General features: G+C 58.0%; 1 protein-coding gene across 3 annotated transcripts in view; it reads right to left on the reverse strand.

The window, feature by feature from the left end:
- Window positions 1-3,687: 3,687 nt before the first annotated feature.
- The window catches only part of ZC3H7B (zinc finger CCCH-type containing 7B), a 39,513-nt gene continuing 22,750 nt past the window's right edge, over window positions 3,688-20,450 (reverse strand). For 2 of the 3 annotated variants that reach the window (XM_039863358.1, XM_039863360.1), the window contains 15 exons: window positions 20,236-20,429; window positions 19,600-19,921; window positions 18,585-18,643; window positions 17,714-17,813; window positions 16,553-16,714; window positions 14,879-15,084; window positions 13,795-13,895; window positions 12,727-12,908; window positions 10,452-10,537; window positions 8,165-8,298; window positions 7,920-8,025; window positions 7,678-7,786; window positions 7,272-7,405; window positions 6,985-7,148; window positions 3,688-6,629 (listed from right to left, as the gene is read on the reverse strand). In XM_039863358.1, coding sequence (XP_039719292.1) covers window positions 6,377-6,629; window positions 6,985-7,148; window positions 7,272-7,405; window positions 7,678-7,786; window positions 7,920-8,025; window positions 8,165-8,298; window positions 10,452-10,537; window positions 12,727-12,908; window positions 13,795-13,895; window positions 14,879-15,084; window positions 16,553-16,714; window positions 17,714-17,813; window positions 18,585-18,643; window positions 19,600-19,921; window positions 20,236-20,429 — 2,312 coding nt within the window. In that variant the 3' untranslated portion in view covers window positions 3,688-6,376. The remainder of the gene's footprint in view (window positions 6,630-6,984; window positions 7,149-7,271; window positions 7,406-7,677; window positions 7,787-7,919; window positions 8,026-8,164; window positions 8,299-10,451; window positions 10,538-12,726; window positions 12,909-13,794; window positions 13,896-14,878; window positions 15,085-16,552; window positions 16,715-17,713; window positions 17,814-18,584; window positions 18,644-19,599; window positions 19,922-20,235; window positions 20,430-20,450) is intronic. The other variant, XM_039863359.1, reaches the window with a different exon arrangement.

Here is a 20,450-nt window from a genome sequence, read left to right on the forward strand (position 1 = left end):
CACTCAGGCACACTCAGCGGAGGAGCCCTGATGCAAGGGAGAGCAGGGCCTGCCAGGGAAACCACCTCGGGCTGGGACTTGAGACCCCGGCCCGTCAGGCAGCTCGGCACAGAGGAAGAACTGTGTCGGCACAGACAGGCACATGACAGTGCATCGCACAGTCCCCACGGGCTTGTGAGCCTCCGGGGGCTGTTGGTGTGCTTCGATGCTGAGGCACCTGTGCCCTGCGAGGCACATGGATGTGCGTGTGGCATATGTAACTGGGCTCTCCACTGTCTGCAGAGTCTTAAGTCTGTTGTCCTAAGGGAAGGGACAAAACCTGCAGGCTGGGGTCCCTTTAGTCTTCCGGAGAGAAGACGAGGCAGGCGCCAGCAGACGCACTGGGAGGGCAGGCAGAACAGTCACTACTGAAAGGGGGCAGCTCTACGCACCTGGCCCAGGTGTGTCCTGGAGGATGTCCTTCCCACCCTGTCCTGGGAACCTTGGTGGCAATTGGCTGTTTGCTATAGTCCCCTCCCTGGCCCTCTCACCAGGACAATGGCCTCCGTGGTCCCCAGGCCACTTGGATGTGTATTTGAAGCCAAAGTTCTATATGTCACCCTCCACCGAAGACCAACATCAGACTTGGCCAGGGGGCGTCTGCTATTGGTGCTTCCACAGTGATGTGGGATCGTGAACAAGCAGTGCAGTTCTGGGTCTCCAGCCTGAAACTAGTGAATGCTGTGACCTCTGAATTTCCCTTCAGCTCTGGTTCTGTGTCCGTGACACTCCCATTTGGATGCAATAAGCAGTTGCTTCCTTGGACTATAGCTGATTTCTATGCAGTCTTTGCAGCTTTCCAAAATCTCATTTTGCACAGAATCAGACATACTCTAAGAATGCCTTCTGGCCACACCCCTTCCTAACAGCCCTCACCTTGTCCTCTAGTTACTCTTCGTCTCTCCCTCATAGCCCTCTCAAACCATGTTCTTTTCCTAAAATAATTAAAATTAATTTCAATTTTTGAATACAAAAAACAGCACACGGCTCAAAGCTCAAAAGCCCACCCCCCACCCCTGACCCTAGGACTTCACCTTTAGAAATGTGATTTCTACCCCTGTCCCTCCTCCCATTCCCCTTCCTCGTAACACATTTAATTTCGTATCTACCCTTCTGGTGCCCTTTGCCTCTGTGACTCCAGGTGTGAGGGTACAGTGGGCCTGGCGTGCAAGCTGCCTCGATCTGCAGGCTGTGGCTGACTGAGGCTGGGCTCCATTAACCATTCCTTGTTCCAAGAACCTCGTGTGTAAGACAGGCTTACCTCAAAGGTGGAGTGGGTAGGTGCCCGCAGAGTGTGATTTGAGGTAACAGAAAGTACCCTACCTATCTCAAAAATACCCACTTGCCGCATGACATTTCATTCTCGGAGATTCGTTCCCTTGAGCTCTCTGCAGACCCCTTTCAATGTACGAATGTACTAAGCCTCTCAGACCACGAACGAGCACTTACTGCGTACCTGGCACTGCCTCGACCTCTAGAGGAATTCAAAATTAAGTAACCAACCCGGGCCAGGCAAGTCCCTACTCTTAAGGAATTTTCAATCCACTGTGTCAGTCCACCTGGCACCCCCACTCTGCATCCAGGGGGTCCAGCTTGTAGCATCGCCTGTGGTCACACAAGGGCCACATCAGCAGGTTGCTGGGTCAAGTGGCTAGGAAGGGCAGAGGTAGGGGGAGATGAGGCCACACATAAGCCTGGGGACACTTGGAAAGGCCAAGTGGCCAATGTGCTGTGACTGTCTGTACTTCTTGGGTATACTGGCTCAAGTCTTGCTGTAGATGGCTCCCCTGGTTGTGGGCATGTGGATGCAGTTTCTAGCAGAGCCCTCAAGGCTCTCTGTAGAGGTGCAGAGCTGTCCCCACTCATATTCGCAAGTCCCTGACAGTCACCCCTCCTGCCCAGATGGCCCCAGAGGCAGGGAGGAGCCCACAGGGGTACAACGGTGGTGGTGGTCACTGCAGCCCCTGTTCATAGGAACGAAGACCAGAAACAGGCCTGCGTTCAGTAACTAGGGGCTGCTCAAACCAACTCTGGTCTCTTAACGAATGAAGTGTCAGCCACTGACTGTAAATATCTAGGTTACATCAGGGCATGAAGACACACATGCGAAATGTAACAGAGAAAAAGCAAGATGCACAACAGTAGGTGCACATCGATTACAAATGACAGTCTTATTAAGCCTCAGTTCCAGCATCACCTCCTCCAGGAAGCCCGCCCTGGCTCCCCAGCCTGGAGGAGGCACCTTTCCTGGCACCTGGAGTATCTGTCCCACCCCCAAGCCTGTCACATCACCCTACACTCCTACTCTTCCCTGTAGGTCTGTCTCCCCTAGCAGATTGGGGGGTCAAGGGAAGCCATGATTCTTCAGGAAATCTCGTATCCCCAGGATCTGAGATGGGGTGGCTGCTCAGTTAGTGCTTACCAACCTGAGCTAAATGAGGACCAGGAGAGATTTAGAATTTATGAGAATTTAAGAATTTAGTCCACTGGGTTCATGGACGTCCTGCCTGTCTCACTCTCTGATTTTCCAGATTCAAAGGAGGCCCTGATGCAGGCCCATGACCGCTGCAGCCTGAGGGTGGGCCTGCGCCTTCCCTCGGGAGCAGTACCTCGCCGTGGCGCTTTGGTTTTTCACCATGTAGTCGGGGGTGCCGAGAACCCCAGATGTCAGCGTTGAAGGGACCTTTGCAAATCAGGCCAGTTCCCAGTGGTTCTCAGTCTTTTTTCTGCCTCCTTTCTGAGGGTCCTGGGAACCTTCGCTGAACGATTTCTGGCTGTAAGATGTGAACACCACACATGCAGGGTTGTTCTGGAGAACAGCCGTGCTGCATCCACAGTGCCTGGCACACAGGTGCTCAGTCCAGTCGCTTCTGCTCTTACTCATCTGGTCATTCATTTATCAAGCATCTGAGCCCCGACTGCACACCGGGCCCACATGATTCCGTCCTCGGAAGTCACAGGCTTTGGACCTCTGCTCCTGGGGCCACGCCGTACTACAGTTTGAAGCTGTCTGGCGAGCTTGCACTTGAACATGTGCAGGCCCTCCCTTCAGGACCCCCCATATAATCCGAGATTTCAGAAAGTATTTCCCACCCCAGCAGATACAGGTGTACCCCACTGAAAGTTCTTGATCTAATACACGGTCTCCTTTTAAAGATGAGGAAGCCCATGTGACTTGGATCTCCCTTGGGCCCAGAGAGCAGTCTGGGTTGCAGCTGGGATCATATTCCAAAGCACAGCATGACCCCTCACCTTTCTGGAAAAGCCACATGCATAAAGGGTACAGAGCCAGCCCTTTAGAACCCAGGATGGTGCACATGGTAAAAGCAGGGAGGTGTGGGTACCACTGGACAGCCCACTAGGTGGGCTGAGAGCAGGCAGGCTGCATGAGAGCCAGCAAAGGGTGACTATTGGGGCCACTTGTGCAGAGCACAACTTGTCCCTGTCAGCAGAGGTGCTGCCTGAGCTGGGGTCAGCTGAGTTGCCCTGTTTACAAAGGGACACAGACCTGCCCCTCACCCCTTGGAATGTCTGCCTTGAGGCATGCCCAGTGCAGGCCAACTCTGCTGCATGAGTACAGAGCAGACCAGGCCCCAGAGTGCAAGTGCCAGGCAGGGAGGAACAGGAGCGACACCTTGGGGACAGAGGTCAAAATGCACACGTTTATTTTCTAGAACAAAGGCTAAAAGAAGCAAGTTTCTTTCATTTTATTTTAAGAAGGACAAAAATTGTTATTAAAACATCTACATTATTATCGAGATACTAGACCTTATGAATATTTAATATTAAAGTGTGGTATTCTTAAATTTTTAATACACAGACATTTTAAAAGGACCCTTAAATTGATTACTGCCCAGCTGAGAAATGCAGCATCCCTCTTTGCCCACCGCTAAGGGGCACTCACACCAGGGACACCTGCCCCGCCCACCATGTTCCCCATGATGTCTCATCCCTGCCTGATGGCGGTGGGCACAGGCCCGATTCCACTCTCTGAGCCTCCCAGTCAGGGTCACGACTGAAATAATTATCCTCATCATTCAAAGTGTACTCCTGTTGCCTGTTCCCCACGACCCCTCCCTGCCTCTTGCTCGAGGGTCCAGCTCTGGCCAGGCCAGGAAGGCCCAGATGTCAAGGGCCCCTGGAGAGATAATGGGCTGAAGAAAAATCTGGACTCTAATCCTCTTCCCTTGGTGGGAGACAAACATCAATCATTTCTTCTTCTTTGAGCACTCTTGCTCTCTCCCCGCTAGGCTGGGTGGTCTGGAAGCTAGCCCCCGGGCAGAGCTGGGCTCAGGCAGGGCCGCTTCTGCCCCTATCACCTGACCATGGCTCCAGTCCCTGAATCCTCGGAAATGCCTTGATGACCCTGAAAATCCCTCCTAATTACACCAGGATGGCTGCATTTTCTGGCCAAATTCTTTATCTTTAGCCCTCATTAGAAGCGATTCGTTGGATACCACACACATATATAATATTATATAGAGCGATATATTTAATACCTGTGTATATATGCATCACGGGGGCGACATATATACACACTAAAAACAAGGCTGGTGACGACAGACTGCAACACCACGGATCAGGGAAAATAAGTGTCATTGACATTTCACGGCCACCGGCCCCCACCTTGGGTGTGGTCTCGTCTCCCCTCCAGCCACACCGCCAACACCCAAACTCTGCAGTGCTGGCCTGCCGGGGGAAGGGGCAGCGGGAGGAAGGGATGCATGCCACGGTTACTGGGGGAAAGGTTGGGCAGTGGCGCCAAGGGGGAACAGGGTCCTGCGGCCTGGGGTGCCCATCGTCATATCGCACACTATCAATCCTTGCTTGAGGAGAAATAAGGGGTATTTATGCTCTCCATCTCACCCCCTGACTCCAGCCTTGTTCCCCAGTTCCTTCCGGGGGGCCCCACTTCTTGTGCCAATGGTGTGGGGCATTCTGGAATGTCTAGGGAACCAGGGAAGGCTGGGTCTGCCCACAGTGGGTGGGGTGGAGAGGACGGGGTGCACACGGATATCAGACAAGGGGAACAGGGACAGGGGACTGGTGGGTGGGGACAGGAGCTGGGGATCAGCTGGGGTCCTAGGCAGCTGTTAGGGCTGGGGAGCAGGGAGGGGCCAGGACAGATGGTTATAATTGTATGTCCAGATCTAGGGAAAAAGGGGAAGACCATGCTGGGTCCCCCAAAAAGAGGGATGCGCGTCTGATCCTGCACTGGCCCATGGTGCCCAGGGTCATGTGTTCTCTCTGCATCCCTCTCCCCCTAGTACCTCATGCAGAACCCAAGCCCATGCATGGGTGCCCTGTCCATTACCACCTTTCCTTATCACCTGTCCCTGAGCGGCATGGGGAAGTAACCTTTGCTGCTACACTCCCCACAACCATCCTCAGGAGGGGACTGTCCCTCCATGGGTGCTGAGCCTCCCTTCCCTAGTCCCTGGGTGGCACTGCCTGGGACCCCAGCTGAATTCAGACTGGCATATTCCTGCTCAGAGCCTGGAGGCTCCAGCTGATGAGTAGCTCTCGGTCTCCTGACCATGAGTCTGCACCCCAGCTCCACCTCAGGCCGTGAGCTGAAGACCCTGGACAGGTCACTCTTCCCTTCTAGGCCTCAGTTTTCCCATCTGCAAAATGGACGTTTGGGCTGGGTCATTTCTGAAGGCTCTGAGCATCTACAATCTATATTCAGTGGCCCAAGAGGGAGAGGGGCTGGGCTGGTGGCCTCACTAGAGAGCCAAAATCCAGCGGTCATCCAGCCCAGCCCCTCCCGCTCTTCTAACCAGAGGGGAAACTGAGGCCCCAGAAGGTAAGTGACCAGTATAGTGTCCCCAGCTCCATTCTGGAGTTGCATTTTAAAGCTAATTGGGGCCTCCAGTCCTCTGTTGTGTCCTGATCTGCCCCCAGGGAGGTGAAGGTGGGGCAAGGATGGGGCAGGGAGGACCCTCCTGCTGCAGATTCAAGTGGGGACCCCAGGCTCCCCAACCCTGAGCTTTGGGCCCCCTTTAGGAGCAGACTGAAGTTAAAGCTGTAGTTGAAGCTGGAGGGGTCAGCCGGGCCCCTCCTTCCCCAACCAGGAGCGCCGGGGGTGGGGGAGGGCCTGCCCAGGGTTTCGGCGGGATGAGGACCCTGGGACAGCTTGTGGCTGCAGCACGTGCACCTGGGCTTGCACACTGGGGAGGTGGGGGCAGACGGGATGGGCGGCCCCGAGGGCTGGGGGCTGCCTGGTGAGGGTGGCCCTCCGCCCCCAGTCCTGGCCTGCCCTGGCCCTTCTACTAGGCCTTCTGTCCCCACCCCCCAGCCCTGACCCTAGGACTTGACTGAGGACCAAGACCTGGCGCTACTCCCCGGCGACGGCGGCAGGGGCAGCAGTAGGGGCTTCCGGGGCAGCACCGGCAGCGTCGCCATCCTCTTGCAGCAGGAAGTTGTATTTGCCAAAGTCGTCGTCCCGTGGGCACAGCAGCATGTCCTTGCGGGCCTTGGCCAGCTTCTGCTTCAGCACTTCGCGCCTGTCCAGCCACTCGTTGAGCTCCTCCTGCCCGTGAGCGCAGCGGCACTTGTCCCCGTCTGGGCAGGCCTTGCCCTTCTGGAGCCTGTGGAGGGCAGCAGGAGGCTCACTGCCCAAGCCCTGTGCCCTGCCCACACAGGCTGCTAGACCTCGAGCCAGCACTTAGCCACTTAGCCTCCTCCGCCCCCTGCAAGCCTCTCCCGGCAGCTTCAGTCCTGCTGAGAGCGGGCACGTCCCCACCCTCTCTAGCACCTGACCCAGGGCTGCAAGGGATGGGCCTGGCCGAGTGCCACCCCGCCCCCAGCTTCTCACACCCAGGAGCAGCTGTTTCGCACACACCACCCTGTGCACCACCTCCGGGCCAAGAAGAGCCCGAGCGAGCCACCGCCTCATCTCCCCAGGCCCACTGCCCGTCCACCCGGGCCCGGCCCCCAGAGCACCTGTCGCAGAGCCGGAACTCGCCCATGGGGAAGCGATAGGCCCAGCCGCTGGCATCGCTGTCGGACGTAAAGACTTTCTCCTTGTGCTTCTCGGACTGGATGTGCTGCTGCCACTGCTTCTTGCTGTTGCTGTTCTTGCCGCAGAGCCAGCAGTGGTAGCCCATCTGGGGGCACAGCCACCATGGGTGCCCGCTCCTCACGCCTCTGCGCGGGGGCTGAACCCCTCCCCTCTGCCTGTGCCCACTCTGGCCCAGACCACGGCACCAACACGCACGAGGCGTCATTACCATGATGTCGGCGTAATCCGTGGGCATCTGGATCTGCTTCTCCCCTTCCCGGGAACTGATTGGGGTCCCTTCCCCTGGCTTCCCTGGGTTGTGTTTCTTCAGCCACATGTCGTAGGTCTGCTGCATGTCCAGGACTGGTAGGAAATAGGGGACAAAGTGCCTGGTGAGGAGATGCTCCATCCGTTCTGCCCCATAACCCCTGCCAGCCTGGGGAGCTGAGGGCATCCCAGGCTCTGCTGCTGCTGGGCCGCCCGGTCGCCCACAGACCAGAGAGGGCGGGGCCTGGGGCGCCCAGAGGAGGGTCCGGGCGACAAAGGGAGGTGCAGCAGGAGCTCTTGGGCCTGCTGATGAGTTGGGGTGCCGGCAGTGAGGGGACACGGGTCCGGGCCCCGCCCTGCCCACTCACTCTTGTTCTCCTTCATGAACGTCCACATGTCCCTCTCCTCCGGGCTGTGCGCGAAGGAGCAGTTCCCCACATACTGGCACTTGCGGCCGTTCTGCGCGTGGATGCAGAGCTGTGGGGTGAGGGGAGAGCCTCCTGGGTCCCTCTGGATTGTCACCGCCCCAGCTGGAGAACGAGCCCTCCCAGGGCCCCGTGGTACCCCCAGCCAAGGTCACACCGCCCCTGCAGCCCACGCGGGCACTCACGTCATATTGCTGTGGGAAGTTGCGAATGGATGGCAGTGGCCTCACCGACACCCATTTCCTCTTGGCCTTAGACATCACCAGAAGGACCCGCCGCTCCTTGGTCCAGCTGCAGGGCAGCACAGGGGGCCAGTTAGGGAGGGCTCGGGCAGAGCCTCGGGCTACGTGACCTCCACAGAGCGCCCAGCCTCCTCAAGTGGTGCTCGAGTGGCCCCCACCCCTCCCACACGCCGCCCGCGCCCACTGACCAGTGCCGGGCCTTGGCACTGCAGTACTTGAGGTCTTTGTCAGGCTCCACCACCTGCCCATTCCTCCAGCACTGGCCGCACACAAACTTCATCTGCAGGTCAAAGGTGCTGGGCCCATGTGCCCGTGAGGCGCCCTGTCGGAGAGAGGCGAGTGAAGCTGTGGGCACCAGGGCTGAGGCCCTGGGGTCTGTCACGCAGGTGGCCTCCGAGAGTGTTAGGGCTAAAGAGCACCTTGGAATGGGCTGGTCCAGTATCACTTACTGGTGGGAAGTGACTCCCAACTCTACGCAGAGGCTCAGAGAGGTCACTAACCCACCCACGGGTAAGTGGCCTGAGGATGGGGACTGAGCATGAGGTGGGTGCTCGTGCTTCTTTGCGGGATGGCGCAGCTGTGCCATGGGCACCGGCAGCTTCCACCCTGGCATCTTGTCCTCAGCCCCACGGTGCCACTGGTCCTGCCATTTGATGGCAAGCAAGCAAGCCACCTCAAGCCCATGCCACGGCCAGGCTGGCACAGAAGCTCTATTTCCTAGTCAGTCCAGAGAGTATTATCGTGGTGGGAAGGCTAGGGCTCCTGGTGGCAACAGAGGGTCGAAGCCCATCATGGCACCCTTGGGCAGCTAGGCCCGCACTCATTCCTGGGGACCCTGGCAGCAGACCTGGGCAGGACGAAGGGGGTTTAGAGGAATAGGAAGTGGCAAGAACTCAGTGTTCTCTCTCTACAAGACGATTCTTCAGGTCCAGCCTGAGCCCCTCACTGCTTCCTAGTCAGGCTCCTGGCCAGGACCAAAAATAAACCAAATGCGGGGAGGGGGATGGAAAAGAGGACGGAACAAGAGAGGGACAGAGGAGGGGAGCAACCAGAGGAGAGGAGAGGAAGAAAGAGGACCATGAATGAGGGGGCTAGGGAGAGAGGGGAGGCCCACGGGGGACGGGCAGCCTGACAACAGCCTGGGCCAGGCCTACCCCAGACAGCCCGCCCTGCCCCTGGCCCCCTGCCACACCAGGAGGGGCCAGGGCCCGGCCTTCTCCCAAGGTGGCACGGTGAGGGAGTCGCCCGTCATGTGTGGATGGCATGCAGGCCTCATATCACGGTCACCATCTCCTGGGCCCTGAGGCGCCCCGCTTCTGTCCTCACTGTTATCTTAAGTTACAATGATCCCAACCTCCTGCGGCAGGACAGCACGGGGCCAGTGCAGAGTGAGGACTCAGCAAGCTGCAGCGTGGTCACCTCCTATGAGCCTCACACCCACCCTGGGAGATGGCAGGCAGGACTATGGTCCCTCCCACCCAGGACCATCACGCAGCTCATGGGCAATGTGACTGTACGGCGGGAAGGGAGCAGAGCAAGCTCTGGGCAAAATGTCAGAGAACCCGGGCTTCACCCCTGGGCATGTCTCAAGTCTGCTCTGAGCCTCTGTTTCCCCAACTGCAAATGCCACAATGCCACAGCTCACTTTCTCAGGATCAGAATGAGGATCAAGAGGGACGGGAGATGATACGATCAGTGGATGAAGGTCTGAGGACAACAGAATATTTACATAGTCTCAAGTATCTCCCCCAGAGATATTTATTAATTACAAAGGGGAAAAACATAACTTCACAGTAGAGAAACCTTCACAGCAGAGGCACCTTTAACCATGTTACCGAGTTACCACAGTAAAGGGGCAAATCGGATGATGTGCCTCCCGATGAGTGAACCAAAAAAAAAAAACATAACCTCCTCCTGAGGTCCGAAGAACCATCAGACAACCCCGGATGGATGGGCCTTTTACGAGGCAACCGGCTTTTCACAAATGTCAGAGTGACAAAAGACGCAGAAAGACTGAGAAACTGTTCAGGATTAAAGAAGGCAAAGAGACACGATGGATAAATGCAGTGTGCTACCCAGGATCTGGGGACGAGTCACGAAATCTGAGGAACAGTACGCCAGAATCTGAACAATTACACCAACGTTAACTCTGTGATGCTGATAACGCTCATGTGTCTATCATGTAAAAAGAGCTCTTGTTTTCAGGAAATACACGCTGTAGTAGCTGCGGCTGAGGAAACGTCACATCTGTAACTTACTCTCCAATGGTTCAGAAAAAAGTGTGCACGTTTCTTATAGAAATGCGAGTATGGAATGTAGTAAAACGTTAACATCTGGGGAATTTGCATACGCAAATTCTTTTTTATTTCTTTTTTAAATATTTGTACTATTTTTACATTTTCTGGTAAGTCTGAAATGATGTCCCGGTAAAGGGATGGGACTGACCCCACCCCCAACGCCAACCCTGGGCCTTACCAAGCTGCTGCTGGCCTTTCCCGCATGAGCCTCCATCTGCTGCCAGTATTTCTTAGATTCCTGGACAATGTCTTCGTGGGTCATGCCTGCAGAGGGTGAGAGCAGACATGGGTGTCCCTGAAGCAGCTCAGTGAGGAGAAAGGCAGGGGTCTGCGAGGCGCTGGTGCTACCCCAGGCCCAGGTGGAGGAGCCCCTTCCCCAGTTAGGCCTGACACAAAAAGACACGGGGTGCAAGGGAACTGCTAGTCTCTGGGCCCATCTGTTCATGCGTGCCTGGGACAGAGGCCTGCTCCAAGCCCTCACAGGGACTGAGGAAGTAAAGTGCGGCCCGGAGTAAGAAAATGCAGGAGAAAGATGTTGGCCCTGCAGTGTGGCATGGCGACTCCGTCTCTGCGGCCAGCTACCAGCACCCTTCCTTGACCCCCACCTCCCTCAGTGGGACCTCAAGCCTGACTCCTGTTTGGCAGCCTCTAGCCCCATGGTTCTTCGGGCTCTGTGCCTAGCCCAGCTCAGCCCACCAGCTCACTGAGGGGCCCAGTCAGCAAAAGGCACATATCAGAAGCTGGTGGCCCGGACCCTCCCAGCTGACTGCTGACACTGAGCTCATTCTCTGGGTCCAGCTTGGCACTTCTCCCACGAAGTCGGCCCTGTTCCCACCCCCTCCAGCCTTCCAGGCCCTTCCCCAGAACTTATGTCACTATCAACCTTGTCCTACGGATACTGCTCCACAGCGGCCACTTGTCATCGGCTGTTTTCTTGGGGCCAGGCACTGTGCCTGACATCCATTTTCCTACTGATGACTCCCAAACATGCTTCTCCAGCCCAGACCTCCTGTGAACTTCCAGTTGCCCACATCCGGTTGTCTGTCCCAGATCTCTACTTGGAGTCCAACAGGCTCAAACCCCATATCCCACACTGAGCCTGGATATGACCCCTAAACCTGCTCCTCCTGGAGCCTCCCCTTCTCGGAAGGTGGCAACTCCATTCTTCCAGTTACTCTAGTAGAAACCTTGGTGTCGACCTTAACGTCATCCTTGGTCTCATACTTTACGTCCGGTCCATCAACAACTCCTGTCGGCTCTGCCGTCAGCATACACCCAGAATGGAACCACTTCCTCCACCCCCGCTGCTCCCCACCGGCCCAAGGCAGCCTCCCTGTGGTCCTCCCTCCACCCTCGCCCTTATACGTGCCCTGCCCGCAGGGTGACTTCTAAAACACCTTGATCAGATCTTACGATTCCACCTGCTGAAACCCCTCCAGACCCTGCACATCGCATTGAGAACAATCCCAACTATTTCTGTCCACATTCGGGTCCCTGCCGACCTTGGCAGCCTCACCTTTGACTGCACCCCCACCCCACCCCTGCGCCTGGCCACCACCACCCAGCACTAAGCTGCTCTGTCCTCACGAACAGTCTTTCTGTACCAAGCTTGTTCCTGCCTTGGGGCCTCCAGCCCTGCTGTTTCTTCTGTCCGAATGATTTCCCCACCCTTCCCTGATCAAACGCCACCTCCTCAGAGGGGCCTCCCCACTGTCTTACCCACACGCCCCAGCCCGAGTCCCCCTCCGTCCTGCTGAGCTCCTTTCCTCATGGCACTGATGCACATCTGAATCATGTCACGCTACTTCATTAACTCTATGATGACATCGATTGTTAGATGCACCATTATTTTATGTTCCACACACACACAAAATACTAATTAAATTATGACACGCAGTGGGGAGAAATGTGTGTCCTAGAAGGGATGGAATGCAGTATTTATTACCCACTTGCTATACTGTCTGCCTTGCCCTCACTTACACAGGTCAGTTCTGAGGTCACCGTCTCCTGACACAGAACAGGTGCTCAGAGAATACTTGTGAGATGAGTGAGTAAATAGCTTTGACCGTCAACTCCGACCCGGAGATGATGATCACCATTTCACAGATAAGTAAGTGGAGGCTCAGTGAGGGGACATGACTTGCTGACGACTACCCAGGTAGCCAGTGAAGCAGGAGCCCCACTCTGCCTGCCTCTCCCTTCCCCACGGTGCTCCCCTTGGCAGCAGCCAGAGAGGGAAAAACCCAGAATCCTCCGAGCCTGACGGGTCCCTGAGGACCCGTCTTTGCGTCCTGTGATGCCCGAGAAGCACTCGCTCCTCCAGAGGCAGTCCCCACCTCCAGAGGCAGTCCCCGCCCCCGGAACTCCTGAAGTGCCCCCCTGACTGCCCTCAGTCGGCCCATCCACCCTCAGACAGCTGCGGGCCCCGCGGCCTGCCCCTGCCCGGCCCCCACCTGAGTACTGCTGCAGCAGCCAGACTCTGAGCTCGATGAAGCTGTGGGCGAAGTGGCAGCTGTCCTCCCGCAGGCAGCCGTAGCGCACCTCGTGGCGGCACACGTCAAACTGGAAGTGCTCCTGGAACTGGCGGATCTTGGAGTACTTGAGGGAGGCGGAGCGGACGATGTGCACCAGGCACCTGGAGGGTGGCGGGCCGGGGTACAATGCAGTCTGCAGCCCCCAGCCCGTCCCCACCACTCCTGGCAGGGACCCTCTCCCCAGGGCCAGCAAGCCAGAGGGGAGGGGCTTCCCCCGGGAGCCTCCTGCCCTAGTAGCCGTTTCTAGAACGTGGTGGCACAGTCGGTGAGAGGTAGGGGTCTTACATATGGAGAGTCCTGGGTTAGCGCTCCAGCTGTGCGCCCCTCCCCTGGCCTCAATCCAGGGCCAGCTCAAAGATGGAGATGCCCACAAGAGCAGGGCACCAGGTCCCCCGGCTACAAGGCTGGGGGAAGGCAGTGCCTATGGGTGGGAGAAGGGGCCTCTCCCTCTGGTTCCCCAGTGTGATGCTCTAGAACTGACTCTGCGCCTAGAATCAAAACCGAGGTTCCTCTCCGGGCCAGGAATTTTAATTACCCTCATGGCAACTCTTGGTGATTGGGATCATTATCAACTGTATAGATGATGAGACCAAGGGTCACAGTGGCCAGAAGTCACTGAACAGGCCATTGACCAGGCTGGGACTTGGACCCAGGTCTGCGACTTCAGGGCCTGGCTGCCGTCATCCTCACTGGGGCAGAGCCAGGGAGTCAGAAGGAGCAAAGGTGGGTGCCTGGCTGACCCGACCCCTCCCACTCCCTGTCCAATGCCGATGTCACGAGTGGAGGGTGGCGGACGGGAGTCAGAGATGTGGCCTCCCACCTGCCTAATGAGTAGCTACTTCCAAGCCTCAGCCTCCTCATCTGTACAACAGAGGCAGTAACTCTGCCCTCATCGGACTGCGGGGACCAGGAAAACACCAGGAGGATATTCTAGCCTTTCCGGTGGACGCCGGGTCTGAGTCCCAAAGGCCTTCGGGTGCCACTCACTTGTTGTTGTAGAAGCTGTGCTTGGCAGCCAGATTGGAGCAAACAGACGGAGAGTCCTTGGTGCCTTTGCTGATGATCCGGGGCTTACTGTCAAAGCAGATCTGTCCGGGGAGGGGGTGGGCTGCTAGGACCTGGCATAGCCACCCCAGGAGGGACAGACTGGGTCCCTGCAGGTTTTGCCAAGTCCCTGAGTTGATGGAGTGAGGAAGAGAGTCCTGGGGTCTGTGGTCCCTGCCTCTCTGGGTCTAGCTCACAGGTGACCTGGGCCTTGGCTCTCTGATCCCGCCCCTCCAGGCACCTGGGGCAGGGGTTACTCCTTGCCTCTGAACCTTAGTTTCCTCAACCGCAAACTGACATAACCACACCTGCTCTGCCCCACAGGGTCACTGCGAAGCTCAGAAACCATATGAGAACTGCCAGGGCTTAGTAAAGTACATGCAGCCACTCGCTGGGAGCTGTGATCCCCAGGCCCGCCTGCTCCCTGAGTTGGCCTGCTGAGTCAGGGGGAAGGGCTGACTGTGCGATGGGTCAGGGGTGGGCTGAGCTGCAAACCCTGCCAGTAACCCGGACCAGAGGTATCTATCGCTCCACAGAGATGAGCCCTCACGTGCCACGGCTGGGCGGGGAGGCAGGGCCTGCGCCAGCAAGGGAATTCGCAACAGCTGGCTGGAGCTGCTGGGATCAGAGCTGAGCCACAGAGGGTCTGAGGACTCTCACAGAGGACGCAGGCGGGACACATGTAGGGAAGTGGACAGGGAGGGACAGCAGGCACCGAGGCTGGCTCAGCTGGACGAGAAGGTGTGGTGGGGTGGCCAAGCCTGGCCCAGGGTGGCCGTACGGAGAAAGCAGGTGTGATTATTTCTTTTTGGCCTCAGTTTCCACCTCCACGAAATGAAGGGGCTGGATAGGATCCGGGCTCTAGTGCGATAGGGTCCTCTGAGCCTTTCTGACAGTCCAAGGACCTACTGAGTCTAGGGTCCTGCCTCCAAAACACACAGGTTGCAGGACACTCCACAGCCCCTCCCAGCCCCATCTGGGCCGGTGACCGAGGAGCGGCAGGCGGGCGGGGCGGGTGGGCAGGTACCTCACAGAGGAAAGTGAAGATGCCCTGGTGCTCCTTAAGGAGCTTGGCGATGGTGAGGCTGCCGCGCTTGACGCCCCCCAGCGGGTCAAAGAGCAGGTCACGGTTGAGGGTGCCCTTCCGCTCCTCCGTCCACACGTCGATCTCCTCCTGATGGTAGGCGAAGGTGCAGTTATCCCCGTACTTACAGTCCTGCTTGTTAATCATGTCTGCAAAGAGGCAACAGGATACACGTTCTGCCAGGCGGGACGGCAGCCCGCAGCGCCCCCGCGACCACTGCTGCGGCGTGGGGTGGGGCAGCAGCCACGGGTGGGGCCTGGGCTCATCTCCCACACCAGGGGGGGTGGCCTGCTGACCAAGGGGACTTGGGAGGAGAAGTGCGACGGAACCCCTGCCAGGCCAGACCCCCTTTATCTCGACACCTGGGTGGTGGTGGTGGGGGGACTGGCATCTTCATCTGCAAAGCATGGCCCTCGGCTGGCTCCACCACCGTATGGAAAAATGCCACTGGTGAGGGCCTGGGCTTTGGAGTCCGGCTGACTGGACCGGGACTCTGTTATTTCAAACCTCAGCTGTCTGCCCATAAAAGGTAAACACTGGATTCTTATGAAATTAAGCGAGATAATAACTAAAATTCGGGGGGCCAGGTAGTTGGGAGGGCCGAAGGCTCGCGGCCTGGAGGGGGAACTGTTCTTCCTTCTTTCTCCCTCCACTACTCTAAGTCTGCCTGCCCCAGCCCTCGGGTTGCAGGCACAGGAGGGCGAGCGGCTGGGTGCATGGAGATCACCAGAGACTGCGCCCTGCGCCGTAACCAGCTCTGAACCCAGGGGGAGCCTGGGTGCAGGTACTGCTTGAAGGAGCAGCAGCGGACAACCAAGTTCACAGGCAGATCGTGTACAAAGGGGTCAGGGTTCAGCATGTTTGGGAAATGGTTAGGGCACTTGTAGATTTTGGATTTCATCCACACTGGGCAGGGCGTGCTGCCAGAGACCTTTGAGTCCAGAAATGACATGTCCTTAAGATCCTGCAGGGAGGACAGTGAGCTGGTTTGGAAAGCCCAGGGGGCCACTGCCATGGAGCCTGGGGAGGGCTCCCCAAGCCCGTTTCCTCACCTAGAGTTGCCGTGAGGATGCGTGATGGTGCATACAAAAGGGCGACACTATAAAACGCTTAACAATATTGTGACTGTCATTATTGCCATGGAGAATGTACCAAGACAGTGGATGGAGAATGGAAGGAAACAGATAAGGGACCTGGTAACTGTCCATTAAATGCTGACCAAGTTGACAGGAGCCAGAAGTGACGACAATAACTTTTAACAGCTAACACGTATCAAGCCCTTACTATGTGCCAGTCCCAAATGCTTTACATGGATTCTGTCCACATCCTTCCGACAGCCCTGTGGGACCCCGCAGCGCTGACAAAAGCTAGCTCTCTGGGTACTGTCTGACGCTCACCCTTGGGAGTACAGGCCGCCAGCTCCCGTGTCACGTCTCAATGTTCCCACCTGTCTGTGGAGCTGGTCAGAGTGGGAGACGCTCGTTTTGATGTGGCATTTGTCCTCAATAGACCACACCTGTCCAGTCTACCTGCCTACCTGCGATGCAGAGCGGAGCAACAGCCTGGCAGAAGAGCAAGGCTCTGGCTATGTGGCCGCCCCTGCCGCAGCCCACCCACCTTTGCACAGGTAGTAAGAGCCCACGAAACTGGTCTTGGTGGGCCGGGGCCGGATCCGCTTCCAGGTCTGGTCCTCCGAGCTGCGGAGCCGGCCAAGCAGGATGTCACGCTTGCATTTGTGCTCAAGGCCCTCTCGGTAGGTGTAGTCACCCGCTCTGGGGCCTGTGGGTGCAGAGGGAACAGGGACTATGATTCCAGAAGCAGAACTGAAGGGTGATGGCTGATGGGCTCAGGCAGTGGGAATCAGCACCCCTGCCTAAAATCCTACCTCCTTCACCTGGGCCTCCCACCATACCTCTCTCTGCCATATTCTCCCTGGAGATGGGGGCCCGGATTGAGGGGAGGGCCCTCAAGGAGCCCCTTCTCACACCCGCCCCCTCTCTACCACCACCCCGACTCTCTAGTGAGCCAGGGCCAGAAAGAGTGCAGACCCCACAAGTGCCAACCCCTTTCTTTTCCCGCACGGAATGGCTTTGCTCTGATTCATCCTCCCTCTCCTGCTGCTTCTCTCCCTGGCCCTCTCGAATATCCTGACCAAGGGTCTCCTCTCCCCAAACAATGGGGTGGGGGGACCCCCTCAAAGACACAAAGAGAAAATGGCCTTTGTGGAGACCCCATGTGATCTGGCTGTCAGCGCCAACTTCTGGGGCCTTAGTCGGCTCCCCCAGTACCAGGGCAGCGGGCACATGGCTTGGGGAGGCAGTCTAAGGTCCATGCAAAGAACTTCATCATGGGCAAGGCATCCAACAAGACGGCACCCTGCTCCCCATCCCCACAGGTCCATGGGCGCTCTGGTGGGATGACCCAGACGTGCTGGGGCGAGGGGTGTGGGGAACAGCAACGAGCTGTGTGTGTGTTTTTGCAGCAGCCAGCTGGACTCTGCACCCCACGGCCAGGTACCGGGCTCTGGGCTGCGGGCAGGCCGCCACGCTGGCCGGCAGCACCGGCAGGTCCCCACTCCCTGTCTTCCAGTCTTTCTAGCACTTCTGAAAGCCCCCAAACCCATGTTATATCTCTGTTGGCTCTAAATGCCTGGAGAGATTCCTGTTTCCTGTACTCATCTCTGACTGGCACGCTAGGATTCTGTCATTCTGGGATTCTACGCCCATAGATGCCCGGCATCTCTGGGCAGAGGGGTGGAGTACGAAGGCGGGACATTACCTGTTTTGGGGTAGCAGAGCTGGCAGGCCTGCTTGAACTCATGGGTGGCAGCCAAGGGATTCTTGATGAGCAAGGCGGTATTGGGCATGGAGGGCTCTGGCTGTGACAGGAGGAAGTTGGCCATCTTGGGCGCTGGACGATGGCTGGAGCCACTGGGGCCAGCCCGGGCACTGGAGGTGGGGGGCTCTATGACCCCCCGCATACCACCCTAGAGCAGAACTGTAGCCCAAGATCCTCCCACTTCCTCTACCCTCCCAGCAGGGAGCTCCTTGTAATGTGATCCATGAATCCAGAACATAAGGACCGGACCGACCTAGTGGGAGTGCATAGGTGACAGTGATCTTGGCCCAGACCGTTCCTTGAGTGAAAGCCCAACATGAAAGCAGAGAAACAGGACTTTGTCCACCCACAGCCTCCATCTCCCAAGGCCACGTGGCATCAACACGTGGGTTAGAAGGCAAGACCCAGAGAGGTTTGGCGACTTTCCTGGGGCCACACAGCAGGCATCCAGGCTGAGGCCTGAGTTCAGACTGCCCAACTCCAGGCCGAGGGCTTGCCTGCACTCAGAACCTGGCCGAGTACCGAGACCAGAGATGCTAACCCCGGAGAAGTTACTTAGCCCCTCTGAGCCTCGATGTGCTCTTCCGTCAGACCCCAGGGCCCTCTGCTCACCCTCCCTGCACAGAGCTTGGTTCGGAAGGGCTAGGCGAGACCATCTCTGGTCGGTCTGCTGAGGGGGCCCCTCCTTGGGGGCTGTAGCCCCTTGTCCCAGGCAGAGGGCTCACTCCACTCTGGAGCCCACAACCACTTGCCCTCCACCCCCAAGGAGGGCATGAGATGCTGGGTCACTGATCCTCGCCAAGTCACTCACCGAGGGGGCTGGTTTCTGAGTACTGCTTAGGGGACGATGGTCCTGTGAGTTGGCATCTTCTGGGCAAGGAGAAGACACGGGGGATCATTGCCCTGCTCTAAAGGGAATGAGGGGCCCTCCAAGGAATTTTTCCTCCATATTTCCAACCCGGAGGAGCCACCCATTGGTTCTGATCCCTTAACTCTACCCCCATGGCCACTGCCAGGGACAGAGGCTAGCCTGAGCATGTCCACCCACATCTACATCTTCTGTCCCTCTACTGTCCCCAGAAGAAAATCAAAGCTCCTCAACTTGGATGACAGGTCCTCTGAGACCAGCTTAGGCCTCCAAGGCCTCCAACCCGCCCTCCTGACTGGGTGATTACTCTGCTCATCTGCCAGTCCCTCCCTCCCTCCCTCGCAGGCCTGTGTCGTGCTGGTTGTACTGCTCCCTCTGCTGGCAGATGACCTTCTTCGAGACCCCACTTAGCCATCACCCTTTCCAGGAAGTCTGCCTTGGCCCTGAGGCTGAGTGAAGCCCCCGCTGAATTCCCTTGAGCCACAAGTGCCCAGGGCTAGGTCTGACTGTGGAAAGCCAGTCTCACAAAGGCCCAAACAGACCTGTATACTCACTAGGCCAGTGGCACCCAGCTCAGAGTGGTGCCAAAGCCCATGGCTTTGCATCCCTTCCCCCAGCCTCAGGATCATTCCTGTGGGACCCCACCAGCCTGGCGACCCCAGGGCCCTGGGAGGCTGGGCAGACAGCACCAGACTGCAGGTCTGGGGCCCTGGACTATCTCAGTGCTGTGTGTGATCTTTAACAAGACACCAGGCCCTCAGGCCTCAGCCTCACACTGTGCCCAGTGCTGCAGGAGACACAGCAACTCAGAAGATGTGGCCTTGGGCTGTAACAGGTGCACGGACCTGGGCTTTGGCAAAACAGAGCTGTAATTCTCAACTCCCGTATCTGGAGAGGGGACGGCACTTTGAGAACTGTCAAGGGGGTGGGGGGGTGACTGTGCCCAGCCAGGCCTCACCCATGAAGGAGCTGGGCTTGTCCAGGGAGCCCCGGGTCGGCCCGAAGCTGTCCAGGGCGTCCAGTCGGGTCTCGGAGTACGGCAGCAGGTCCAGGGAGTCCAGCGCGGAGCCTGGGGGGTCGAGGGCATCCAGCACGGAAGCAGCCAGCTTCTTGGAGGGGTCCATGACGAGGCCAAAAGAGGCAGGGGGCAGTGGGCTGGAGACAGGGATAGAGCCGCCCACCACAGGCGGCAGCAGCGGGGTCCCGCCGGGGAACACGGGTATCAGCTGGGGCAACTCGCTGGGCACACCGCTGCCAGGCAGGCCGCCCTGGACCAGAGACTGCAAGGTGGAGAACAGAGGGGGGGTGGTCGAAGGAGATCGCGACTGCCCAGGCCTGGGCACAGTCGGGCACTGCAGGGGCCCCGACCCCTCTACGCTCCAGCCCTGGCCTTGCCCCTCTCTTCCGGCTGCACGTTCTGTAGCTTCATTTCAATCCCAAGCAGGTCTCTTTCCCTCCCAAGGCCTCAGTTTCCCCACAGGTGACATGGAGATGGGGCCTTCCCTCTGCCTGTCATGGGATGTGAGGACGCATGTGATGGGGTCCTAGGCGGGAGAGGGGTTCAGAGGTACAGGAGGGCAGCAGCATGGCTCACCAGTGAGTCCAGGAGGCTGTCCAGTTCAGGACCAAAGACGTCCCCGTCGGAGAAGTCGTCCAGGCCCTCGGTGCTGGGGAGGGCCCTGCTGCTGCTGTCCAGGGGGGCCAGCAAGTCCAGAACGTGAGGGAAGAGGGGCATCGTGGGGGGAGAGGGGAGCGGGGCTGGGGAGCCTCGCAGGTCCACGTAGCAGTCTGTAAAGGGGGGTGGGCTCA

This window comes from Pteropus medius, unplaced genomic scaffold, assembly GCF_902729225.1.
Source record: "Pteropus medius unplaced genomic scaffold, Ma_sr-lr_union100, whole genome shotgun sequence".
Taxonomy (NCBI): Eukaryota; Metazoa; Chordata; class Mammalia; order Chiroptera; family Pteropodidae; genus Pteropus; species Pteropus medius.